A 20,477-nucleotide genomic window follows, 5' to 3' on the forward strand; every position below is an offset into this window, starting at 1 on the left:
GTCCGCCATCTTGCCCCGCCTCTCTTTTTTTTTTCTTTTTTTTTTTTTTACATTGTTTTCTCAGGTTATAAAAATAATCCATGTTCATCATAAATATTTTGGAGAATGCACAAAGAGATTAAAAATATATAATTAATATACCCATAATCATCCAGTGGTAGTTCTTTGAAATGTTGTAGGATTTTTTCTTAGAGTTTTTCCTATAAGATATATAGTAATCTTACTCTATTTACTAGTTTAAGATGGTAAGATTTTATATTTTTAAACCACATTTTAAGATCTTCACTCTTCATGCATTATGTGTGCAGTTCAGTTCAGTTCCCTAATACAAAATAATGTAACAACTATTTTTTTTCTTCTTCCCATAGAATAAGTGAAGATAATTACAAGTGAGATCAGAAGGTGTAAAGCTATTTATACTCCACCCATTCACTATAGGGAGCTCTGGTAGTATAGTGCCTAAGACACTTGACTGCTAACCAGAAGGCTGACAGTTCAAACTCACCAGCCACTCCTCAGAAGGAAGGTGGGGCAATCTACTTCCATAATGATACTGCCTTGGAAACCCAAGGAGGGGTCTCTGTGGGTCGGGTCTGACTCGACGGCATATAACAACAACAACAAAAACACTCACTGTATATGAACAGAAGACCAAGTCAAACAAAGGAGTGTCCTCATATAATGTAATAATTTATGGAAAAATAAGTAGCTATGCTAGCATTTTTCAGAGGCTTGTAAGAAAGAAATGAAAACATGTTCTTAGCTGCCGTCACCTCAGCTTTGACTCTTGACATGTGTTAGGAAACACTGCTGGGTCCTATACCACCCCCATGATGGGTTGCTGATTAGACCAACGTGACCCACAGGGTTTTCACTGGCTGATTATCAGAAGAAAATCCAGGCTTTTCTTCCAGTTCCAACATAGTCTGGAAACTTCACAGAAATCTCTTCAGCAGCCTTCAAGTCCCCACTGACAGACAGATGGCTCCATGTGAAGTGCATTGGCTGGGACTTAAACCTGGATCTCCTGCATGAAAAGCTAGAATTCTAACCACCAAACCATTTAATGTCCCCACAGGAGGTGTCATATGTATTATCTAGGCATATGAGATGCTCTCCTTTGGTTTAAATAGCCTTTCTCTGAGACAACACACTAGAATCATTACATTAAGGTAAGTCCTACATTCCTAGGGAAATTTCCACTTCTGCATCTAATGACACATCCCCTCAGCTACTAATGACTTGTTTAATCTCTACCCTCTCTGCTGGAGTATATGCTGTGGGAAGGCCAAGGTGGTCTCTGTCATGTTCAACAATTTAGACCCACTTCCTGGGTCCATGTCTTGTCTTTGGTCCACAGTGTGAGTGAGTGAAGGACGTTATTGCACAGTTCCTAAAGCCTGAAGGCAAATTTTAAATAAGGCATGCCTAAAAAAACACTTAACAAAAAACAATTCAGATGTCCCTACTTTTATTTGAAAGTAAATACATTCTATTACAATATAATTACTATGTTTGGGGAGAAAAGTTCTCAATATTTAAAAAACATATTAAGAAAATAGAAATGATTCACAACATACCATTTTATTTTATTTAGCAATTTATTGAGAATATTTACCTGTGATCTTAAGTGTTCTTTGAGCTCATGATTTTTACTGACTGCATAGTATTCCATTATATGAATACATAAGAAGGTAGTGACTATTCTTATATTTTTTTAATATTTAGGATGTTACTAATTGCTCAGCATTATAAATGTTTTGAATAATATTATGCCAAAATATTCCTGTGTAGCTCTCTAATAATTTTCTTAGAAAGCTTAGAATGGAAGTTTTGAGCATGTAAATGAACTTTTAAAATAACAGTTATAATTCACATACCATACATTTTATGTATTTAAAATGTATACTTCAGTGATTTTTAGTGTATTCAGAGTTGTGCAATTATCACTACAACCAATTTTAGAACATTTTCATAAAACTCCTTCCCCAAAATCCTTGTTAGCTGTTACTCCTCCCTCTTTTTTTCTTGCCTACTCTAGCCCTAGGCAACCACTGATCTACTCTCTGCCTTTGTATATTTATGTGCTTATTCTGGACATCTTATATAACTGGCTTATTTCACTTAATGTTTTTAGTTCTCCCAGGTTGCAAAATTTATCAGTACATCATTCCTTTTATTGTCAAGTAATATTCCATTGTATTGATAGACCATATAGTGTTTATCCATTTATCAGCTGATAGACATATAAATGACCTTTTATGTAATTTTCATACATATTGACAGCTTGCTCACGATGTTTATGTATTCTTACTTCTTGAAACATTTAAGATTATCTAATTCTCATTACCCTTTCCATCACTGAAAACGATCATTTAAAACAAACAAAATTAGATCCCTATGGAAGGGGAAAGAGACAGAGTGATGTCTTTCAAATTATAATTTCTTTGATGACTAGTTATGTTGACCTTTTAAGTAGGAGCCAGTTTTTTTCCTTCTCTTTTGCAAATTCTGTTTCAAGTCCTTTCCACTTTGTTTTATAGCATGTATCTTTCTTATTTTGCTACACAGAGTCATTTACATATTAACACTATTAACCTTCTGTCCTGCCTATGCACCAGGAAAGTTCCCATTAAGTTTTGGTTGTTCTTATAACTTTCCTTATCATATATTAGATAAAAATATCTACCAATAATGCGTCAGGGTTGTATCCTTTCACCATACTTATTCGATCTGTATGGTGAACAAATAATCAGAGAAGCTGGACTATATGAAAAAGAACATGGCATCAGGATTGGAGGAAGACTCATTAGCAACCTGCTTTATGCGGATGACACAACCTCACTCGCTGAAAATGAGGATGACTTGAAACACTTACCGATGAAGATTGAGACTACAGTCTACAGTATGGATTATACCTCAATATAAAGAAAACAAAAATCCTCACAATGGGTCCAATAAGCAGCATCATGATAAATGGAGAAGAGTGAAGTTGTCAAAGACTTCATATTACTTGGTTCTATGATCAACACCAATGAAAGCAGCAGTCAAGATATCAGATGTCAAATAGCATTGAGCAAATCTGTTGCAAAGGACTTCTTTCAAGTACTAAAGAGCAAAGATATTTCCTTGAAGGCTAAGGTGCACTTGATGCAGGCCATGGTATTTTCAATCACCTCATATGCATGTGAGAGCTGGACAATGAATAAGGAAGACCAAAGAGGACTCCATGCTTTTGAGTTGTGATGTTGGCAATGAATGCTGAAAGTACCATGGACTGCTAAAAGAACTAACAGATGTCCTGGACAAAGTGCAGCCAGAATGCCCTCTGGAAGAGATAATGGACAGACTTCATCTCACCTACTTTGGTCATGTTGTCAGAAGGGACCATTCCCTGGAGAAGGATATCATACTTGGTAAAGTGGAGGGACAACAAAAAAGGGGAAGGCCCTCAATGAGATGGATTGACACAGTGGCTGCAACAATGGGCTCAGATATAGCAAAGATCATGGGGTTGGCATGGGACCAGACAGTGTTTCATTCTGCTGTATATGAGGTCCCTATGAGTCAGAAATGACTTGATGGCACCTAACACCACCACCACTACCAATCATTTCTGTAAAGGTTCTTCAGTTTTAGGTTTAGAAAGACATTCTCAGTGCAACAAAGAAGATTTTATACATATAGCATTTAATCCTCACAAAAAGTATATGTAATAGAGATTTTTATCCTAATTTTAGATGAAAAAACTGAGGCAAATAGAGGTCAATATCTTTATCTTGAGTCAGAGAGCTAATAAGTAGCAGACTTAGTCACACCCTCTTCAGTAGTATACGGTATTTCCTAATTGGGTTCTGGAAAATATGATCCACCAGTTCAAATCCATAGCCTTATATAGTGTGTGTATTTGTGTGTATTTGTGTGTGTGTGTGTATACACACATATATACAGACATGTTTATATATATATATGAACAAACTCACTGTCATCAAGTCAATTCTGGCTCACAGTTTCCGAGTCAGTAAATCTTTACAGAGGTAGATTGTCCGCTCTTCCTTTCCCAGAGTGGATGCTGGGTTTGAACAACCAACCTTCTGGTTAGCACTCAAATGCCTTAGGCATTATGCCACCAGAGCTCCATATGATATATACATATACATATATATCCCCAAACAAACAAACCCAAGGCCATTGAGTGAATTCCAACTTACTGTGACCCCCATTTGGCTTCTGAGTGGCAAATCTTTACAGAAGTAGATTACCCAGTCTTGCTGCCATGGAGTGGCTGATGAATTTGAACCACCAACCTTTTGGTTAGCAGTCATATGCCTTAGTCACTGTGCTACCAGAGCTCCTTTACTAAACTCACTGCCATCGAGCTGATTCAACTCATAGAGACCCCTCATTGGGTGTCTGAGGTGGTATCTCTGCAGAAGTAGATTGCTCAATCTTCCTTCCAAGGAGTGGCTGGTAGATTTGAACCACCAGCCTTCTGGTTAGCAGTCAAATGCCTTAGGTACTAAGCCATCAGATATCCCAGAGCTCCTTTACATACATATGTATGTGTGTGTATTTATCATATGAAGTGTATTTCTCTTTCCAGAATTTTATAATTATTTAATATAATTATTATATGACATGCATTATAATAATATATAATATTTCATTATTAAATGATACTTATTTCTCTTTCCAGAATATTTGTTAATTACTTGAATATTTTAGCTACATTATACAAAGTATTTAGGTTTAAAAATATTAAGTGATTTTATTATCCACTGATAAGTTTCTTAAAAAATGCAACCTTCAAATACTTAATTTATTTCTTTCTGTCATCTTTCCATTAGTTTCTTTATTTAAGACTAATGTTTTCAGGAAGGGAATGTGACTGATTAAGATCTCTAATCCTATCATGACTAGGAGTATACTGTTGTTAGTTTGCTCATGAATAATAACTTGTTTGAGAATAGAAAATAGGGTCTTTTTTTTGTTGTTTTCTCTTAAGAAATACAGACTTTGATTAATTGTACTCTGGTCTATAACAATATAGGGAAAATTCTAGAGATAGCCTGGCTTTTGTTCCTTTGTTAGTCACTACCGTTTTTCTGGAAAGATTCTTATTAAATTGTTATTTTGAAAATATTATTAATTCTATTTAAATTCAAATTTTCAAGTAGGGTTTATCTTAGATCTATTATTTTTTGCTTTTAAATAAATTCTGCCTAATATCCAATGAGCCCTTTTGCAAACTCACATCTTTGTTGAGCTCAGAGAATTAGTATTATTATCATAATCATCATTAAATCAATTATTATTTATCATTTTTAAGCTTTTTATTTGCTCCTGAAACTCTCATCATATATATTTTACTGTCTCTAAATTATATTTTTATCGTATTTATTTCATCCTTATTGTGGCAAACTTTTTGTCATTTTATCATTTTCCTCTGAGCTCATTTATTTATTATGGATCTGCCCTATGTCATTGTGACAGTAGGCACTTTTTGTTATAGGCACCTATATTGTTGAATAGAGGTGTGGATCTGTATCACACAAAACCACCCAAACTTTAGACATAGACCTCACCTTCAAAGATCTGGGTATCTAGTGAGGAAAACAGATATGAAAAAGTAACTATAACAGCCCTATTAGAGGAACATTCTTTATCTGAGTTGCATTGGTTACCAAGTTGTTGTCTTCCAGCTCTCTATCCACTGATTTGTGAAAATGAGACTGGGACACTTTTCCCAGCGGAAGGGAGGTTGGGCAATGTACTTCCGTAGTGATACCATCTCGGAAACCCAAGGAGGTATAGCTATGTGTTGGATCTGACTCCAGGGCAGTGAGTTTGCTTGTTGTTGTTGTTTGGGTTTCCAGCAAGGATTCACCAATAGAGGGCACCAGAGGAATCTGGGCAGGAGGACCAGGTAGAAACAACACTAATTTCTGTTTATTTTTCATTCCTTGTTGCATCAAACCTTGGGAGCTCAGGGTGTAGTGCCTAAGGCACTTGACTTCTAACCAGAAGGTTGGCTATTCAAACCCACCAGTCACCCCTCAGAAGGAAGATTGGTCAATCTACTTCCAAGTGATACCGCCTGGGAAATTTAAGGAGGGGTGGGGATGAGTTGGAGATGACTCCAGGACACATAACAACAACAACAACATTGCATCAACACAGCAGAGTCTCATAAATTTGGAAGTGGGAGTGGTTCCTGTCTCCAACTTAATTTTTCAAAGCCTCTCAGAACCTGCTTCAGAGAGGCTAACAACAGGCGAGCTGGTGACCCCTGTGCACAGATCTGGGTACTTCCTGAGTCCTGACTTCCTAGGCCCGCCACATTGCTGTGGTGCTACCACAAAGCTCAAAGCCTTCACTCCAAAGGACCTTGTCTAAGCTTCAAAGTTCTAGTAACCCCAACTTCTTTGTTCCCTCATCCTTAGGAGTTCGATTGCTTTCTTAGTCCTCCAAAGTTTTTTCTTAATTCTTCATGTTAAAACAACTGTTATGCTTTCTATTTTCCTAACTAGATTGTGAGGGATATGCTTGTTGTTTCACTGGTTCAGTTTTCTGCGATATTCAATATGCTATTTACTGTCTCCATAATATATTTCTAATTCAACAATTATGTTCTTTTTTCTTGAGGGTGATACTTTCTTAGTCTCAGATGTTATCCTATTTATAACTCTCTACTCTAGATGCTCAGATTCTATTTCCTCTTGACTTTTAAGAATTTAAATTAGAAGCTATCTAAAAATGCCTCCTGTCTCTTGTCTTCTTAGAAGAAGGCATTTAATTTGAGTTCTACAGTTCATCTGCTTCTTTGGTAATCTAATACTTTTTATGTGGCTAGGGATGTTTTCCCTGCTAGTAGAAGTTGCAAAGGTTTGTATATGAGTCTGTGAAGCCTAGAAAATAATACAGATGAAAAAAAAATGTACCTTATATTGAAAATTCAGAAGTGAAATATGTTGGGTGACCTATAGCAATAATCATAGATACAGCTGAATGTATTTATATCTAAGAGTTTATTTTTATAATTTTGGTAGATTCAGTAGCTTTCTGGAATTTATACGACTTTGTTGCTCTCTTAAAAGTCAGAAATGCCAGTATCCATTGACTAGCATGAGGGTCAGGAATAGGCCAAGACTCAGTGATACTTGGGTTTCCTACCTAGCCCCATGTTTGATGCCCGGTAGGTTATCCAATGTCATTATTGGATCCAGATACATAATAGCTCAGTTTTTCCTGGATTCCTCTCCAATGCCTTTAATTTTTGTGTCTCTACTTTGAGGAGGTTTTTTTTTGGTGGGGAGAGGGTGAAGGGAGTCTCTTCCAGTGACTTCAAAGGCCAATTAAGAACATTGATGGGTTGGATTAGGCCTTTCTTCAGTCTCATTCTGCCTGCATATAATGTACTAGAAATTTTTCTAAGATTCTTGTTTATAGATAACATCCTTCACTAGACCCTAGTGTTGAGAAAGTTTTCTTTTTTGTATATACATATTAACTTATCTATTTCATTGAGGGACTGGGAATGGGGTGCAAAAATTAATTCATTCAAGTTGTCTTTTCATCTGCTAATATAGTTTTAGGGTGTTGAGGTACCTGTAACCTATGCATTTGTTGCCTTTTTCATTTCTATTGAGCACAGAAAGGAAATAGAACTGGAAAATATAATAGAAATTTCCATTATTGGTTTTCTGTGCTTCTTCTGGTTGAGTACAGATTATTTGGTGTAGTCAAAGCTGCAATCTTCATTTAGCAGCAACAAGTGAGACTTCCTTTAGATTGCAAAGCAGTCAAGGAAAAGAAAAGCAAAATAAACCACAAATACACAATTCTTTCCATTAACAAACTGACATACTGTGTGTTAGAGTCACTCTAACCCTTCCTAGCTGTCATTGAGTTGATTTCAACATATGGCAACCCCACATATGTCAGAAGGATCTCTGGTGGTACGGTGGGTAAGGCATTCAGCTGCTAATCAAAAGGTTGACAGTTCAAACCCACCAGCTTTCCATTGGACTGTGATGAGCCGGTCTGCTTCCATAAAGATTTACCGCCTTGGAAACTTTATGGTGCAGTTCTATTCTACCCTGCAGGGTCGGTTTGAGTCGGAATCGACTTGATGGTTGTGACTATGTATGTCAGACTAGAACTTGTCTCCATCAAGGTTTCAATGCCTGTGACTGTTCAGAATTAGATTGTCAGGACTTTGTTTTGTGGTCCCTCTGGGTGGATTTGAGCTTTCAACCTTCTGGTTAGTAGCTGAGTGCTTAATCATTTGTGCCTTTCAGGGACTCCTCCCTTTGAATAGACTAATTTTGATATCATCCTGGTGAATAGATAAGTCATAGGAAGAAGGGATTTTGGACTTGAAGATACCTTAAGATCTTAGTAGCAGAGAAGTTGTACTCAAATTGTGCTGGGAATATAAGATTTTTCATTTTGGAGTTTACTCACAGTACCTCCATTCACAGTTTTTTTTTTACCAGTTATATGACCTTTGCCACACTTGGAATACAAGTTCTGAATGCTATGGGGTGTGGCCATTTACACATGTCGAATACAGGGAATTGCCCTTGCAATTTGGTGGATAGCAAAGAAAATGAGAAGATGGATTGGGCCACCTGCCGTAATGAAAGTCCTTTTAAGATTTTTTGCCTTATCTGTACTAAGGAATACCTCCGAATATATAGCACAACTGACAAAAGACAGAAAAAGGTAGAGAAAACGTTAAGAGTAAAATTCAGAAGAAAATGAATACATAGATCGCTTTGCTTGTTATTCATTGAGTGTTTTTGACTTGCTAAAAGCAAGTTTAATGTATTTATACAATTTATAAAGTTGTAACTGATTCTGGAGCTCTGCTCTTTACAGGGAACATATTTCAACTTATTGTAAGCACTGAAGAAAATTAAATCAATAAATCCACAGCCTGTAATTTGAGATACTCAATTTGAAGAAAAATACATTGTCATGGAGGGAGGAGGAAATCTTTTACTTTGAGGAAGACTTGTAAACAACCTGTCTTGGCTCTACTATCATATGCTTTCAAGCGACAACAAGAATGGTGCTTGTGCTGTAAAATTATTAAAATGTTGTCATGACACCTTAAAAGAAGCAAAGGCCAACTCCCACCTTTTTTTAATGTAACATATGCTCAAGTGGAAAGCTATGCAAATGAAGCTCATTCTGTCCTGCCTACATGTGTCCTTTTCCAAGAAAAGGAGGCATTGCTGCTTAGCAGCGGGACACTGGGCTTTGGGAAGCTGAGTGAATTTTTCCTTATCATTGCCATTGATGCTCTCTGTGACCACTGGCAAGCCAATTAACCTCTCCAAGCTTCACCCTTCCATGTGTAAAAGGTTAATAGTGCAGCTTGTTTGCAAAGTGCCTCGAGCCTTCCATGAAGGACAGTACACAGATACATGGTGTTGCTGTTTGACTGCAGGGTGTTGTATTTAATTGTATGTTTGGTTGGATACGTTATGGATTTTGGAGTGGTTGAATATTTCCCCTTCTCCCTGGTTACAAAGAAAAAGACTAATAGATAATCTCACACTATTACCATTTTCTAGAGCCCTCTAGAGAGTTAGGGGAATGGCACAGGTTGCAGTTTAATAATGCACTCTTTAGTGAATTAAAAAAAAATAACAATGACAACAACCATACATGAGCATCTCAACAGCATAATAGCTGTTGATGGCTACTTTTTAGTCTAAGTGTTACCTGCTAAGCAGATAATGCTGGCAAAGACTCATGAAATGATGAGTTTTAATTTTTTTTTTAATCTTTCCCCTATTCCCCTAGTAATTCTTTTATCCTCCATGTAAATATAGAGCATTAGAAAGAATTTTTTTCAAGTTTACTTAAAACTTATTTCTTGATATTTTGGGAAATTTATTTATCTATTTATTTATTTACAACTCTGGAAATCCTAAATCAAATGACTTTTTGCATGTATCTAGGTTGTGGCATTAAGCTCAGTGTTTTATTCTTTTTATTCTATTGGTAAATGTGTATAATACTGGCCCGGTTTTTTGGTTTGAGTTTAGACTCAGTGTCGTATATCTTACTTCTTTACAGATCTACGAAAAAACTTCGAACAAGATCCACAAGGAAGGGAGGTTCCCATTGAAGGCATGATTGTCCTGCACTGCCGTCCCCCAGAGGGAGTACCTGCTGCTGAGGTAAGACAAATCTTTCACACCAACTATGGTGAGGAGCCAGGCCTCTTCCTAAGGAGGAGGATGGTGTCCTGTGTGGCCATAGTGAAGTCACAAAGAGCCTTTGTCTGATATTCTTGCTGTCTGAGCCCATTTACTAGAGATGGTGAAGAAATTGTGAAGGAAACAAGTTAGAAATGGAATTTGTCTCTCATCTGCTTTTTTGCTGACATGAAGCTCTCGTGAGCAAGCCTGGGTAGAATTTGGTTTGTGATCTTGCTTTTGGTGACTGCAGATCTCACAGAAGAGATCTTGGGTATCTTTGATACACACATTGACTTATGAATCACATTTGCACTTCAACAGTAACAAAGTCACATGAAAAAGTACACAGAGAATGAGGTAAGCCCCAAGTCCCTAGTTTAACATGTTTGAATTCACTCATTCTTCATTTGCTTATTTAACAAATATTATTGAGCATCTATTATGTTTCAGGCACAGTTCTGGCCTTGTTGTTGTTGTTGTTATGTACTGTCAAGTCGGACCCAACACATAGCAACCCCTCCTTGGGTTTCCAAGGCGGTATCACTACAGAAGTAGACTGCCCCATCTTCTTTCTGAGGAGTGCCTTAGGAGTATATAAAGTCTCTGATCTGTTAGTTCTTCTTCACAGTGAGGCATCTGGAATCTGGTTTTTGCTACTTGGTTGTTTTCTAGAAGTCTTACCATATTAATAGGATATAGTTGTCATGAATTACTATGGTAATAGGGAAGGTTTCCTTAAATATTTGAAAGGATGTTGTAGACTGGTAATATAGTTGCTAGGGTAATATTTAGAGGAGAAAACAAACAAAGAAGTACAAAGCATGCTTAGTAGACTATAATTTAATTTATAAATTTAGAGCAAAGTGTAGTAGTAGATAGACCAGTTGTAACTCTTATATTGAAAGTGAGAAAACTGTCTGTAGAGCTATTATTTATTCACTGATGAATACAGATATGAAAAACCAGGAGCTTTTGCCTTTCATTTTGGCTGTGACTACTATGGGATGTTGTAATTAGAAGGACAAAGGAGGAGAGAAATAAGAAAACATACATCTTGTTTATGTAGCTAAAACATGTGTTGGGTGGACACCACTGAAAGCTCAAATGCTCACAGAAATGTTGTAAATGACTTGAAAATGAAAGTGAATATTCCACACATGATATGAAATGATTGGAAAGGAAAATGCTTATTTTTAGATTTTTATTTAATGTGGAACAGAAAGATATTTGGTCTTCACTTTCTTCCTTCTTGTTCTTTTCTTGCCTTACATGGTCCAACACAATCTGGCCTGCTGTTACCTCTGACCTCATGTAGCCACACTGACTTCCTCATTCTTCGTCACATGGACCAGGCATGCTCCAACTGCAGGACTTTTTCATGTTACTGTCTCTCTTCCGGAACATCTTTCCCAATTATTATATTGTTCCCTTCATTCCTTCAGGACTTGCTCAAATGTCATCTGTCCATTGAAGCCTTCTTTGGACATGCTACTGAAAATATCAATTCCCCATCCCACACCTTTATTTCTTTTCTGCTTTCCATTTAGCTCTTATAGCAAAAAATATTGTATTCCCCTTGTCTGTTTTCTGTCTGAGGACAAATGATGTTCAGCAGCAGAATTCAGTCGTAGAATGTATCTTTAAATTTTGCTCATTTCTCTGTCCCCTAACATAAAACAGTGCTTCTCCCATTGTGAGGGCTTAATAAATATTTCTTGAACATGTGTGAGAAATAGTATTCCTGATTATGTTGATCAATATTTGAAGCTATTACAAGGACCAATTCCAGAAAAAAAAAAAAAAAAAAAAAACGAAAAACCAAAAGAACCCCCCCCCCCCCCGAATACCAGGTACTAGCGTGAAAGTAAGTAAAATACTCTCCACCAACTCTTTGAAAATATAAATAGAAAGGAGGGAACAAAGGAGACGAGGATAAAAAATATACAGTCTGGTAAGGTAATGGCTAAAAGCAAAAATATCTTTTGGTCTGTAAATGCATATATGAGTGTGTGTGTGTGTGTACATGCATGTGTGAGCACACACATGTGCATGCACACATGCACACACGCACACACGCACACACTAAAGCATCTCTCTAGAAAATGTTGGGGATTTTTGAATTTCAAGGACTCTGAGGTTCTTCTGAGTTGTGATTGATGAGACCCCCCGTGGGAGAAAGAATGAACCTCTAGGAAGTCAGCAGCTTCCTATGTATTCCACCCCTTGGGAAAGGCTGAACCTAGGTTGAGGCATGGGAACAACTCTTAGCCCTTTGCATACCCTCTATTTTCCTTGCCTTCACAGCCTTCTCTTGATGTAAATGAGGTCTACTTATTGGCTCAATCCATTTTCCTTCATTTTCTTCTGATGGCCCTTTCAGCTGTAGCCACAAGAAATGAAAAGAGAAGTGAAAAAATTTCAGTAGCAGCACAAACCAATGTTACTGGAAATATATTTGGGAGAGCTGTTCATCAGGGAGAAAAGGAGCATAATACAGACATATCAAAAAGAGTGTAAATTTTCTTTTTTTGGTGGGGGGAGGGTACCTATCTCCCACAAGATTGCCAAATATAGATACTCATTTTCCATGCTCCCTTTGACATTTCATCACTCTTTTATGTTAATCATGTTTATTTTATAAGGAATAAATTTCAGAGGCAGGCTAGCTGAAATTAAATGGAGGTCCATTCCAAAGAGCAGCTGGGGTTTTAGGCTAGTTTAAACCAGAAATTCTGAGCCAGAGGGGGCAAAAGCTCTGCTTTCCACATTTTCTATTATAGATGAAGAAAGTATCAGCTATATTATGGGTGAAGTCCTCTATTGTGCGGCCCAAAAAACATTGATAACATCATCTTAATGCAGAAAAGCATCCCCAGTTCCAAACACTTGAGATATTTTGGAATTTAACTTTATTCATTAGTTGGATGCTAACTATGTCTGTGCTCCAATGCTTATAGCGATTTTACTTTTAGCAATAGATTACTAACACAATAGTTATTACTACCAACCTCTGTGTTTGTGTTGAAATGAAGGAAGAGTGAAAGAAAAAAGTTGAGGAAAAGAAGGACAAAGATGTTGAAGGAAAGTGAAAAAATGTTCATCCTCTTCCATAATCAGGGTCTCCATCAGTGTAGAGATGTCTGCCAGTGACCCTCCTGTGGTCTTCTAATCACCAAGTGTATCACTTATTTACTTCACAGGATCCTTCAAAGTGACAGTGATTAGAAATTGTGCTTAGATATTGATCAGTTCTGTGATTGTCACTGTCAAATATTATCATGTAGAGTTTACCTTCTCTGTACATGCCACTTTCCACCCTCTCCACCACACCTTTTGGTTCTGTTCATGTTCACCTCTGATGCAGTCCGTGGAGTCAAAACTGGAAGAGAACACAGCTAACAGTGCCCAACAATACATAGATTGGTTTTCTTCTATACTAGAACATGTGCTCTCCAACTTGACATCTTGATAATCACCTTAGAGGCATGTTCAAGTCTTTTTTTCTTTTTTTTCCATAAAGTATATACAACTGAGGAGCTCTGATGGCATAGTGCCTAAGGAATTTGACTGCTAACCAGAAGACTTGCGGTTCAAACCCACCAGCCTATCCTCAGAAGGAAGGATGAGCAATGTACTTCTGTAGTGATACCACCTTGGAAGCCCAAGGAGGGGTTGCTATGAGTCAGATCCAACTTGACATCAGTGAGTTTGGCTTTGGTTTTATAAACAACTGAGTTCTCTCTGTAAGATAGAACTCTATTGGAAACTAACTACCATATTATCAAAGAATGTGGTTTGTATAGTAAGAACTCACTGAAAAAGGACAAACTACTTGCTAAAGTAGAGGGTCAGCTAAAATGAGGGAAAGCTCTACTAGACAGCTGTAACAAAGGCTCAAACATACCAACAGTTATGAAAATAGTGCAGAATCAGGCAATGTTTTATTCTCTTATACATAAGGTCACCGTGAGTTGGAACTATCTTGACAGAAACTTAACAACATCAACAAAATAATAAAAATAGAAAGAGGTACCATTTTTGGAATATCCCCCTGTACCAGGCACTGTGTTAAGTGGTTTTTCTATGTGACAATTCATTTAACTTGCACAAGAATGCTATAAGATGCTAGAGAGCAATAGATGTTATCATGTCCATCTTATAGTAACATGTCCATGCTCTCAGATAGCTAGAAAGCACCTAAAGTAGACTCATATCCAGGACCATCTAATTTTAATGCTCAAATCTTTCTTTCTGTAATAATGTTTCTTTTCTTTTTTTCTTTTTTTAATGTGTCTATTTGTTTTTATGCCTAAGGCACTTGACTGCTAACCAGAAGGCTGGCGGTTCAAACCCACCAGCCACTCCTCGGAAGGAAGGTTGGGAAATCCTACTTCCGTAGATACTGCCTCGGTAAGGAGGGGTCGCTATGAGTCGGGGCCGACTCGACGGCAAACAACAACAACAACAAACGGCAACAACAACAACAACATTTATTTTTAATGAGATCCTGAGTTTAGTTAGCAACACTGGTGGCATAATGGTTAACCTCTTGGCTCCAGATGGAGAGATGGGCAGTTCAAATCCACCTTGCTAGTCAGTGGCAGAAAGACCTGGCAATCTGCTTCCTTAAAGATTAGAGCCAAGAAATTCCTGAAGGGTGATTCTACTGTGTCACATGGGGTTGTTATGGGTAAGAATAAACTCAACGGCAGACAACAACAGCAATGTGAGTATAGTTACTTTTCTCAATCCTTTCTGAAGCTTGAGATCTCTTTGCCTAGTGATAGCTAGGCTACCTGATAGTCCATCCTTACGGATATAGTTTTTTGGATTAATGTCTATTCTACCAAATGTTCTAACTCAAAAGCTATTGTAAGTTCTGTTTCTCTTTCTTTGAAATGGATGGTATGGTGACAAAACTAAGAGAAGAGCTCTGAGAGAATGGAGGCTTGGAAGCTGAGGGGGGAAGGATTCTGGGGCTCACATCTCTGGAGCCTTCTGTCCCCCCCCAAAGCATGGAATGTGGGATTGATATTGTTGTCAGGTGCCATTGAGTTGTCTCTGATTCATAGCGGAATGAGACAGTGCCTGTTCCTGTGCCAGCCTCACAATCTTTGCTATACCAGAGTCCATTGCTGTAGCCACATGTCAATCCATCTTCTTGAAGACCTTCTCCATTTTCGTTGACCCTCCACTTTACCAAGCATGATATCCTTCTCTAGGGAATGATCCCTTGCTACAACATAACAAAAGTAGGTCAGACAAAATCTGGCCATTTTTGTTTCCAAGGAGCATTCTGGCTGCACTTCTTCCAGGACAGATTTGTTAGTTCTTTTAGCAGTCCATGGTACTTTCAGCATTCTTTGCCAACACCACAACTCAAAAGTATCAATTCTTCTTCAGTCTTCCTTATTCTTTGTCCAGCTCTCACATGCATATGAGGTGATTGAAAACATCGTGGCTTGTGTCAGGCACATCTTAGTCATCAAGGAGACATCTTTGCTCTTCAGCACTTGAAAGAGATCTTTTGCAGCAGATTTGCCATCTGATGGGAGCTCTGGTTCTGTAGGGCCTAAGGCATTTGACTGCTAACCAGATGGCTGGTGGTTCAAACACACCAGCCACTCCTCACAAGGAAGGTTGGGCAATCTACTTCCGTAGTGATATCACCTCGGAAACCCAAGGAGGGGTCATTATGAGTCAGATCCAACTCATCGGCAGTGAGGAGCGTTGATTGTTTGTGTGTGTGTGTGTGTATGTCATCTGATATCTTGACTGCTGCTTCCATTGGTGTTGATTCTAGAACCAAGTAATATGAAGTCTTTGACAACTTCAGTCTTTTCTCTATTGTGATCCTGCTTATTGGTCCTGTTGTGAGGATTTTTGTTTTCTTTATAGTGATATTTGATCCACACTGCAGACTGTAGTCTTCAATCTTCATCAGTAAGTGCTTCAAGTCAACCTCACTCTCAGAAAGCATAGTTATGTCATCAGTGTATTGCAGGTTGTTAATGATTCTTCCTCCAATCTTGATGCCATGTTCTTCTTCATATAGTCTACCTTCTCAGATTATTTGGTCAGCATAGAGATTGAATAAGTATGGTACCTTATACAACCCTGACACACTCCCTTCTTGATTTTAAACCACACAGTGTTCCCTTTTTCTATTTGAGTGATAGCCTCCTAGTCTATGTACAGGTTCCTCATGAGTACAATTAAGTGTTCTGGAATTCCCATTCTTCTCAATGTTATCCACAATTTGTTATGATCCACACATTCAAATGCTTTTCCATAGTCAATAAAACACAAGTAAACATCTTTCTGGTATTCTTTGCATTGAGCTAAGATCCATCTGACATCAACAATGATATCCCTTGTTCCATGTCCTCTTCTGAATCCAGCTTGTATTTCTGGAAGTTCTCTGTGAATATACTGTTACAATCATTTTTTAATTATCTTCAGTAAGATTTTACTTGCATGCGATATTAATGATATTGTTCAATAATTTCCACAATCTGTGGGATCACCTTTCTTTGGAATGGGTACAAATATGGATCTCTTCCAATCAGTTGACCAGGTAGCTAGCTGTCTTCCATATCTCTTGGCATAACTGAGTGAGGGCCTCCAGCAGGGCATCTGTTTGTTGAAACATTTCAATGGGTATTCCATCAATTCCTGGAGCCTTGTTCTTTGCCAATTCTTTCAGTGCAGCTTTGACTTCTTTGTTCAATACCATTGGTTCTTGAACATATGCCACCTCCTGAAATGGATTAAGATTGACCAGTTCATTTTGGTACAGTGACTCTGTGTATTCCTTCCATGTTTTTTTGATGTTTCCTGCATCATTCAATATTTTGCCCATAGAATCTTTCAATATTGCAACTTGAGACTTAATTTTTTTCCTCAGTTCTTTCAGCTTGAGAAATGCTGAGCATGTTCTTCCTTTTTGTTTTTCTAACTCAAGGTCTTTGCACATTTCATTATAATAATTGACTTTGTCTGCTGGAGCTGTTCTTTGAAACCTCTTCAGCTCTTTTATCTTGTCAGTCCTTCCATTTGCTTCAGCTACTCTTCACTCAAGGACAAGTTTCACAGTCTTTTCTGTCATACATTTTGGTCTTTTCTTCCTTTCTCTTCTTTTTTAATGACCTCTTGCCTTCTTCATGGATGATGTTCTTGATGTCATTCCACAGTTCTTCTGGTTTTCAGTCCATGGTTTTCAATGCATCAAATCTATTTGTTAAATGGTCTCTAAATTCAAGACAGAAATATTCAAGATCATATTTAGTCTCTTGTGGATTTGTTTTAATTGTCTTCAACTTCAAGTTGAACTTGCATATGAACAGTTGATGGTCTGTTCTACATTCAGCTCCTGGCCTTGTTTTGGCTGAAGATATTGAGTTTTCCATCTCCTGTTGCCATAGATGTAGTCAATCTGGTTCCTGTGTACTCCATCTGGTGAGGTCCATGTGTACAGCCACTATTTGTGTTGTTGAAGAAAGGTATTTGCAATGAATAATTTGTTGGTCTTGCAAAATTCTATCATGTGATCTCCAGCATTATTTCTGTCACCAAGGTCAAATTTCCAACTACTGGTTATTCTTCTTTGTTTCCAACTTTTGCATTCCAATCACCAGTGATAAGCAACACATCTAACTTGCATGGTCTGTCAATTTCAGACTGCAGAAGTTGATAAAAATCTTCAATTTCTTCATCTTTGGCTTTGGTAATTGGTGTGTAAATTTGAATAATAATAATATTAACATGTCTTCCTTATAAACATATGAATATTATCCTATCACTGACAGCATTGTACTTCAGGACAGATCTTGGAACATCCTTTGTGATGATGAATGCCACGCCATTCCTCTTCAATTTGTCTTTCCCAGCATAGTAGATCATGTGGTTGTCAAATTAAAAATGCCCAAAATCCATCCATTTCAGCTCACTATTACCTAAGATACCAATCTTTATGCATTCCATTTCATTTTTGACAACTTCCAATTTTCCTAGATTCATACTTCGTACATTCCATGTTCCAATTATTAATGGATGTTTGCTCCAGATGAGTAGAGACCAATGGTGTTCAATGCATCAAATCTATTTTTTAAATGGTCTCTAAATTCAATAGAGAAATATTCAAGGTCATATTTAGTCTCTTGTGGATTTGTTTTAATTGTCTTCAACTTCAAGTTCAACTTGCATATGAACAGTTTATGGTCTGTTCTACATTCAGCTCCTGGCTTTGTTTTGGCTCAAGATATTGAGCTTTTCCATCACCTCTTGCCATAGATGTAGTCAATCTGATTCCTATGTACTCCATCTGGCAAAGTCCACATGTATAGCTGCCACTGCAATTGATGCTATCCTAGAAATTAAGAAGGTATTGGATGCCTAAAGTTACAATAGGGAAAATGTCATAAAGGAGCAGAAAAACAAGCATATAAAAGAGTTGGTGAGAAGATCAAGGAAATATCTATCTTCATACAATTTTTGCCATTTTTGACCAAAGTCCTGACAAATTTCATTGTCAAGAAGGACCACAGATTTATTTTGATAAATGTATACTGGATTATTTATCCTAATCTATATTAGTGGGTGTGGAAATTGTAGAAACAGAAATGAATATTGTCATTGTGCCATTATGGGGAACGGTCATGACTTTGGAGTCAAACAGATTGAGGTTCAAACCCTGACTAGTATTTCCTAACCCTGACTATGGCAATTTACTGGCCAGCCTGTGCCTCACTCTGTTCGTTTGAAAATGCTAACAAGAGTGTCCTCATAGTATTACTATGGAGTGAAGGAAAAAAAAAAATAAGAATATGCAAAATAGTTAGTATATTTTCTATTATAAAATGGTAGAGATTATTATGATTTCTCTTCTCTCTGATTTTTACATTTTTGCAGCTTTTAAATGTATTTTTTTTATGTTTTTGGTGAAAGTTTACACAGAAATTTAAGTTCTCATTTAATAATTTCAATACATATTTTTCAGTGGCATTGGTTATGTTTTCCACATTGTATAAAATTTCTTATTAGTTGCTTCATTTCCAATAATCTAGCATCACTGCCCCCCCACCCACCCACAACCTTCTCGTCTTTGCTTTATGGTAAATTATATGGTAAATGTTCACCCTTTGGCCTCATATTGGTGTTTTTTTTTTTTTTTAAACTACAGCACAGTAGTCACAGGTAGTGTTATTTTTATTTTATGAGCCAATCTGTTATTTAGCTGAAAGATGACCTCCAGGAGTGTTTTCAGTTCAAAATTTGAAGGATATCTCAAGGTGATAGTCTCGTGGATTACTCTAGTCTCTAATACATCCGTAATATGTCCAATAACTCAAGTTTTTTTTTTTTTTTTTTTAATTTGAGTTTTATTCTACATTTTTCCCAATTCTATGAGGGACCATCTATTTTCCCTGGTCAGAATGGTCAGTAATGATAGCTGGGTACCATCTAGCTATTCTGGTATCAGGATAAATGAGGCCATAGTTCATGTAGGCAATTAGTCTTACTAGTTTCCCCTCTGAGTCTTTAGTTTTCTTTTTTCTTTTTTGCTCCAGATGAATAGGGACCAGTAGTTGTATCTTAGATGGCCAATTGCAAGCTTTTAGGACCCAAGATGCTACTTTCCAAACTAGATGTGGCATATAAACTTCATGGACTATGTTTTCCTCTCAACACAGTTGTCGCACAAGGCTATGATCCTAAGCCACCTTCAAATACAATACTGTGAGATGTTTGGTTATATCTGGGAAGTATTCTTTACTGTACCCCCACCGTGTGCTTTATTATATATATATATCTGTAGTATAAACAACCATGCATATTCATATCACTAAAAATGTACCACACGTATATACACACATACACACATGCTGTTTTTGTTAGGTGGTGAGTTGGTCTGACTCAGTGTGCCAATATATAACGGGACACTGCTGGTTCTGTGCCATCCTCACAATCATTGCTATGTTTAAGCCCATTGTTGCAGCACTGTGTCAGTTCATCTCATTGAGGAACTTCCTCTTTTATGCTAACCCTTTCCTTTACCATGCATGATGTCTTTCTCCAGGACTGGTCCCTACTTTAACATATTCAAGGTACTTAAGACAAAGGCTCACCATCCTTTCTTATAAGGAACAGTCTGCTTATATGTACTTCTTCCAAGGCAGATTTGTTTGTTCCTGTGACAGTCCATAGTATATTCAATATTCTCATGAACACCATAATTCAAATGTATCAATTCTTCTTTGG

General features: G+C 37.3%; 1 protein-coding gene across 1 annotated transcript in view; it reads left to right on the forward strand.

Moving 5' to 3' along the window:
- UNC5D (unc-5 netrin receptor D) overlaps window positions 1-20,477 on the forward strand; it is a 438,337-nt gene that overhangs the window by 132,544 nt on the left and 285,316 nt on the right. Inside the window, exon 5 of the mRNA XM_042783659.1 lies at window positions 10,093-10,196. Coding sequence (XP_042639593.1) covers window positions 10,093-10,196 — 104 coding nt within the window. The remainder of the gene's footprint in view (window positions 1-10,092; window positions 10,197-20,477) is intronic.

Source organism: Orycteropus afer, unplaced genomic scaffold, assembly GCF_000298275.1.
Source record: "Orycteropus afer afer isolate SDZICR_OR568_19922 unplaced genomic scaffold, OryAfe1.0 scaffold00024, whole genome shotgun sequence".
NCBI lineage: Eukaryota > Metazoa > Chordata > Mammalia > Tubulidentata > Orycteropodidae > Orycteropus > Orycteropus afer.